This window comes from Phyllostomus discolor, chromosome 3, assembly GCF_004126475.2.
Source record: "Phyllostomus discolor isolate MPI-MPIP mPhyDis1 chromosome 3, mPhyDis1.pri.v3, whole genome shotgun sequence".
In the NCBI taxonomy this organism is placed as follows: Eukaryota; Metazoa; Chordata; class Mammalia; order Chiroptera; family Phyllostomidae; genus Phyllostomus; species Phyllostomus discolor.
Window position 1 is genome coordinate 11333054 of NC_040905.2, and position 7770 is coordinate 11340823.

Below are 7770 nucleotides of genomic sequence, written 5' to 3' on the forward strand. Positions count from 1 at the left end.
TAGCCTTGGAGAAGAGACTTCTACTTGCAGCCGCTGGGGAGATGTCACAGTGCTGACGAATTATGTAGCCACTTCTTTTTAATGCGTTCCTATTTTTCTCTTTTCCTTTATTATTTTTGATGCCTCAGATCATTTCTTTATCCATTTTCAGGTATCAGCCTGGTGGACGATACCTCTCGATGTCTCGCAGCAGAATATTTGATGATGTCTAAAGTCTGGAAGAATCCGTGGAATAACCAACCACAACCAAAATCGACACGTCAGTTCAGTCTTTGTGGGCATCTCTATACCCTGGAATTTGCACTGCATTCTCAGTGAAATGTCAGGATGAGAAAGACACTGAAAATTAATCGCAGCTTAGTAATAACAGTTCATTCTGCTTTGATAGAGTAGCATCTTTTCTCGTAGAATTTATTACATGCCGTTTCTGAAGGGTCTGCCTCAGAAGCAGGGGTGCGGTCGGAGGGGTTGAGTTTGTGATCAGGATCGCTGTATGTTGAGAGCAAGTAGCTCCGTTCGTTCAGATTTCCTTTCCCAGGAAAGCTGATTCGAAGCTCCAAGGAAGCCCTAAGTCAAACTTAATAATAACGTCATACAGCTCTTTTGATTTACTTTTTTGCTGTTTTTAAAGAATATGTTCATCCTCTGTTTCCCACAGAATTGGAGACCTCGAATAATAACCGTATTTACAAAACCCATGTCTTAAAACAAGGCTCACTTACAAACATACCTGAATGTAAAAAGCTCTTTTTCAACTCTGTATGTCTGTTATTAGTGCGGTTTTTGCACGTACAATTAGGATTATACTTCAGCCGGTGGTGGTAGTATCTCTAGCATGTGTGCTCTGACCGGGTGACGATTAGCTCTTTCATTTTTTGGTAGTAGCTGGAAACTGTTGTATGCCTTTGGTATTGCTTTGTAAAGATTTTCATTTCATCTTTATCATTAGCATGATGATTTGTTTTGATTATTCCATCTAGGGAGAATCCTACACATTAATTGTAAATAGTAGGATTTTTTTTTAATAACCAAAGATTCTCCCAGAATTCTCTAATTTTTAAGGTACCTGTTTAGGCTTTTTGAAAAAGAATATCTGGTTATTCAAAGGTAAAAAGTGAATCCATTTTCTATTAATACTAACACTTTAATTGTGGTTTGTAGAAAACAGAAAACTATAGGCAGACCTTGGAGATATTGTGGATTCGGTCCCAAACCACAGCAGTAAAGTGAGTCTTAAGTAAAGTGAGCTGTCATCTCTTTGCAGGTGGAGGGCATTGCCTTCGATTTATAAGAACAGTGACATCTGTGGGACAGATAAGGCGAAGCACAGTACAGTGAGCTGTGCCTGTGTACTGGAGCGGAAGTGTGTCATAACGTGCTGGTTAAACGTGCTTATTAGATTGATTTTTTAACCTCTGTGTTTCAGTCAGAGTTGTTAGGGATTATATTTTAAATCATCACATTACACAGTGAATATAGTTAGGCGAAACATGCTTGCAGAGTTTTTACGTCCCTGAAACGTTTCCACGTCTCAGAGGCCCACGCTGTGGATCCGCCCCCTGGTGGCTGTGCTCTAGCTTGCCCGCGACAGTCGCTGCTAGGGACCTACCGCCCTGTGTCATCTTCCCAGTGCTCGCGCTCACTCCCACGTGTTCCGGCCTGAGACGGATTACATAGTCACTCTAACAGTGTGATTATATGTTTCTTAAAAACAGTCTTTCCCCGAGGCATACTTTTTCAGTTTTCATCTTTAGTGTTATCATGTAAGTGTTTAAAGACACAGATCTATGCAGACAGACGCTGACAGGAATGGTGTATCTTAGTTAATCTAATTTTCTTCCATTTTTTTTTAGATTAGCTCCCTTTTAAAATAACTATCAATGGATAGGTTTTACTGTCAATCAAAGGTCACATAAAGTGTCCACTTGAGGCCACACACACACAGCCTTATGTGTTGAAGTGTGGTTAGAGGGCAGCCGGCCAAGAGCGGAGGTAATTCAGTGCTATCTGTAACTTCGTGGTGGACGTCTGAATACCTTGGGCAAGTCACGTAACCTTTCAGTGCCTCAAACTCTTCATTTGCAAAATGAAGGTGGAACTCGCTCTTTACCTCCTGATCTACCTCGCAGAGCTCTTGTGAGGGCGTTGGGCTGAGGTTTGTGTGGCGGGGCGGAAGGAGAACCCAGACTCAGCCGCCAGCTGTCCCGTTCTGCCTGGTGGTGCTCGAAGGCTCGGAACGGGAGATGAGCACCCCACGGAGGGACCCAGAGTCTCGTTGTTAGAGAGAATCTTACATGTCTCCGAAGCGACAGCTCTTGCGGGAAAATTCACCCAAAGTCCTGTGAAAGTAGTATGTCTTATTATTTAGTCTTCGGAATATTTCCCTTACGTAAAATGTTTCTCATCAGGTTTTCTTGTAAAACTCAGATGCTTTGTAGAAGCTGAAGTAGAAAAAGAGAAGAAATCATTCAATTACTTTTATACCTTACAATGCCCTAAGATAACTTGATAGGAAAGTATCAGGAAATGTACTACTTTCTGTTAGTTTTAACTTTTTATGATTATAACAATTGAAGTATTATACTTCACAAACAGTAGATCCCTTTACGACTTCTGAGTTACTTCCCAAATGATTTTGGTTAAATGATCCAGCATAGTCAACTTTTTAAGCAGAATTTATCTTGCCGGATCTTATATATGATCATTTTGGAAAATTATCTGGCTAGACAAATTTGAGTTTGGAAGGTAGTGATTTAATCACTGAAGACCAAGAGTTTATTGCTAGGGGACTAGGTTAATATTTATTAAGCCACCTGTGTGAAAAACAGTAAGTACAAAAGATTTCTTTCCTGAAAAGCTTATTAAAATGTAATAACATCTACTGTAAAACATCACTACCAAATTAACACAGTGTACATGCAAAGTACATTCCTTGAAGTGTTACTTCTGGCAATTACCTTTTGATGCCTTTCTTACATAATAATAGTTATCTGATTAAATTTTGTATATTATTTTTCTATAATTGTTAGGTAAGGATATTCAGTGAGCCAATAATTCAAAATAGTCATTGCTGAAAGTAATAATTCATAATCTAATTTCATGAATCACCTGTAAGTTGCAAATTGTTTTTGTTACTCCATCAATAATCCTTTATAGCCCTGGCTGGTGTGGCTCAGTGGATTGAGTGCCAGCCTGCAAACCAAAGGGTTGCTTGTTCGATACCTAGTCAGGGCACATGCCTACGTTGTGGACCAGGTCCCCAGTAGGGGGTGCATGAGAGGCAACCACACATTGATGTTTCTTTCCCTCTCTCCCTCCCTTCCCTTCTCTAAAACTAAATAAATAAAATCTTTTTAAAAATCTATTATTATCAATAGAGCAGTTTTGTAAAAATCATTATTAAAATAAGAAATAAGGTATAAGCCTAATTATTAGAATTGATTCCCTTACCAAATGAATACAAGGGCTTTGGAATAATGTCATCACACAAGAGGCCCTCATTTCACAAGAGCTAAATCGAAACATCCAATGGTTCTTTATTTACAAAAAACAGATCAGAGAATTTGACAATCCAAACCTTCAGAAAGAAACGCTGCCAGTCGGTTTGTTTCTGGGCTCCACTATTTGATTAGATGATCAGTTCTTAAATTTATGCTGTCTATGTACCCAAATAAAATTAAATGTGGATGGGAAAGGCGATGTGTGTTTTCTTAAGTATATTGTAGCATATAAATGGAGGAATTCATGTATGTACAATAGAAAACCGCTTTTTTATAACTTTAATAGGTTTAGGGAATGTTGTTGATGGTATGTTGGTTACCATTTTAAAGGAAAAAATATCCTCTCTGTGATTATAATACACTCTGTTCAGTTGTGTTTTATATTTGTGATTTGAATGGACCATGCCTGAAAATCACAAGGATAAATATATTGACACTAAGAAGCAAACCTTGTTCTTTTTTTTATAAGTTTTTTTAAATTTTTTAAAAGATTTTATTTTTTAAGAGGGAAGGAAGGGAGAAAGAGAGAGAAACATCAATGTGCGGTTGCTGGGGGCTGCCGCCTGTAACCCAGGCATGTGCCCTGACTGGGAATCGAACCTGCGACACTTTGGTTCGCAGCCCACGCTCAATCCACTGAGCTACACCAGTAGCTTGTTCTTGAAAAGAATAAACCTTGTTCTTGAAAAATCTTAACATGCTTGAGTCTCCGAAGTGGATTGGATTGGATTGGGTTAAATTCTAAATGTAAGAAGAAAATAGGCTTAGAGGTGTATCTGTCTTTCTTCCTTTCTCATTCAGCTTACACCTCCCTTCCTTTACGAAGCCTCTCTGTAGAGGATGACTTTTCAAGTCTCGGCAGATTTTTCTTCTGTTGTTTATTTTTTTTGTTGACTCCTCATTGTGTTTTTCCCCATCATTCTGTGGTTTTGTGTGCACAGTTGTTTGTGATGATCCTCGGTATACTCAGAGGAAATGGTTTCAACCACACAGACCCCACTGCTGAAATGGCAGGTCTGCACCCGAAGTAGTGGAGCAGGTTTTGTTAGTCCGCGGGGCCTGTGCGCGCTGGTGTGTTGTCTCTTCGATTGCTAAGGCGGGCACTTCAGCGAAACGAACTATTCTCAGTGTAACGTTCTAGCATAAAAATGGATTTCCAAAAGCAGTGATTGTTAAAAAACAAAGCAAAAAATGTTAAAAATCTTGAGACTGCCCTGGCTGGAGTGGCTCAGTTGGTTGGAGTGTTGTCCTGTAACCAAAAGGTTGCAGGTTCGCTTCCTGCTCAGGGTACATACTTCAGTTGCAGGTTCAATCCCTGGTCCAGGTGCTTATGGGAGGCAACCAATTGATCTTTCTATCTCCTGTCGACACTTCTCTCTCTCCCTTCCTCTCTAAAAGGAATGAAAAAAATATCCTCAGGTGAGGATTTAAAAAAAAAAAAGCCCTTGAGATTTTTTTTAAGGGAGGAACTCATAACTATAACATCATTGTTAAGATTTTTATTAGGAGAGGTTGAAACAGTGTGAGAGGGTTGGAGGCCTTCTAAAATAGGAGTTCCCTCTGTAGAAGGTCCTTCGTCCAAGTCTGACTTTTTCCTACTCAGAGACCCGGAAGAGCCTGCGGTGGTGCTCCCTGCCGGGTTCCCAGGGGGACTGGCCCTGTGCGCCCCTTCCCCGATCAGAGCCGGCCTGTCCCCGCCCTGCCCTGGCCCCACCCACTGCCGTGGGAACGCGCCCTCACCGCTAATGTCTTTCACGCTCAGCCTGATTTTCCTAAAATTTTATTCTCATTTTCCAAAGATCTGTCCTTTGAGGTTGATGGAAGCCTTATTGTAATTTTAAGCTTGTTAATAACGCAAGAATGATGACACACTCCTCTTCTATATTAAAAACAAGACATTTGTTTTTAATATACTCCCTGGGGGAAATTAGCTTTTTTCCTCTGAAAATCTCTTCTTATGTGGTTATTTTGATCTCAGATTATTTTTTGCAAAAAGAAATTTTGCTGTCCTTAGTTCAAAAAAATAGAAAGAATGGCTCACTGTGGCAGACATACAGGGTAAAGTCGAAATGTATTAATCTGACTATACAACACCATTTCAAGTTGACACTTCACGTCAATCTTATCAACCTAGTCGCTTAGCGCTGTGCTTCTCCAAGGAGAGCTGGCTAGCATCTTCCCTGCTGGTGTGCAGAGTTGTGGGGGAGAGACTGTGTATTTATTTTTTAAAAGTAATCCAATGGATTTGTTTTTGTCCATATTTTGAAAACAGGCTTGAAGAATTTTTCTCATTTTAGAAGGTAGAGAACATGTGGACCTGTCTTTTAAATTACTGTAATCTAATATATATTTATAAATTACAGCATTGAAAAAGAGTTCTGATATTGATGTTGTCAATTCCTAGTATTTAATTTTTATAAAATGTTTTGTAAGTAACTAATTGTAGTATTGCTTTTAAGTAGTTTAAAAAAAAAAACCCTTTCTCAAATAAATTCTGCCCAGAACCTATTTCCTTAGGGCAATATTCTAAAAGTTCATTAGTCCAGTGTGAATTGGAAATATTGCTATATCTGTTCAGTATCTTTTTATATATATCAGTACCCAAGCAAAGTATACAAACACCTAATTTCTGTGCTGCATTAATAAAGTATGTGCAAATTATCTAATTCAGTGGATTAGTTGAAATAAAAGATAAGTCTTTTTCAAATGTGTATCTGATCATAATTTTTCAAAATGTTCATTATGTTTTTTGTGGTGCATGATGCCAAATTTATCTTTAATCAGCCATTGCTACCTGATATGTATATCTGATCAGTGGGTTGTGGATTTAACTATTTTTCTCTGCATATTTTCACTACATTTTCAAATGTGTGTTTGGAAAACGCTGCAAAGTGCTATCTATAGGTAAACTAGCATCTTTGGCCTCATCTGTGCATAATGGTCTCTCAGTTTGGTTTTGACAAGCTCATGGACTTGCACTTGCTCTGTAGTGTTTTAACTTATTGTGATGTAATACATTTTTTGAAATGTTTGATTTGCTGTTAAAATATAGAAAATTATGTAGCTTTGCATGAAATAAAGTACATTTCTACAAATTACTAATAATTTTTCTCATTATTTATGTGTTTTGCATCTTACCATCTTTAAGATCAAACTCTATTAAGTAGACTAAAGCATTCTTTGTTCCTTACAAATTTATTAACAGATATTATAAAAATTAATGTTTTAAGATGTACTTTAGATTTTATATTACTTTATCCTGTTTGTTACTAAAATAAGGAATTATAATAAAAACTAGAGCAGAAATCACTGAAATTGAAAACAAGAAAACAATAAAAATCAACAAAACCAAAAGCCAGTTGTTTGAAAAGATAAAATTGATGGAACCCCAGTCAGGTGAGCAAGAAAACAGCTGTTTTTCTGTATATCAAAAAGAACAACCGAAATTTGAAATAAAAAACACCACCATTAACATTAGCTAATGCAATAAGACAAAAAAAGGACTCTCTGCTTGCACATGACGTGATTGTCTATGTAGAAAATCCAAAAGAAATGACAAAAAAAATTACTAGAACCAATAAGTGGTTATAGCAAGTTTGTAGGATTCAAGGTTAATATGCAAAAATCAGTCCATTTCTCATATACTGCCAATGGACAAGTGGAATTTAAAATTAAAAACAACACCATTTAATTAGCACCCCCAAAATGAAAAACTTGAGTATACATTTAACAACAACAACAAAAATACATCAGCTGTATACGAGGAAAAAAACATAGCTGCTGAAAGAAATCGAAGAAGTACATGAATGGAGAGAGGGTCCGTGTTCATGGGCAGGGAGACTCAGTATCACCAAGTTGTCAGTTCTTAGATGCCGAGCGCGCATTTTCCCAGTCACTCCAACACTGAGTGACTTCTGCTTCGGCTGACATGAAGTTGCTTCCCAAAGCAGGCCTCGCTGCCACCTCCTCGTCCAGCAGTCCCGGGGTCCTGGAGGTGCCCAGAGGCCCGTCTGATGGGGTCCGACACCAGGGAAGGGGGGCTCATGCTGGGTGCAGCCTTCCCGAGGCAGGCCCAGCCCTCCGGTGGGGACGCGAACGTGCACCCCAAGCCCAGGCGCCGCTGGGAATCGACCCCTGGCCTTCAGGGGACCCCCCCGGGCTTCAGGGGAACCCCGGGCATTTCCCAGTCAGACCTGAGCGCCAGTCCGGGCTAAGCACGTTGCTGCTCTGACACCCCCAATTCCTGGCCATGACGGCCTGCGTGGCGGCC

At 39.3% G+C, this 7770-nt stretch overlaps 1 protein-coding gene across 3 annotated transcripts in view; it reads left to right on the forward strand.

Moving 5' to 3' along the window:
* Positions 1-6598, forward strand: part of LMBRD2 (LMBR1 domain containing 2) — a 44404-nt gene extending 37806 nt beyond the window's left edge. For all 3 annotated transcript variants that reach the window (XM_028524328.2, XM_036020210.1, XM_028524336.2), the window contains exon 18: positions 152-6598. In XM_028524328.2, the coding sequence (XP_028380129.1) occupies positions 152-212 (61 nt within the window). In that variant the 3' untranslated portion in view covers positions 213-6598. The remainder of the gene's footprint in view (positions 1-151) is intronic.
* Positions 6599-7770: the final 1172 nt, after the last annotated feature.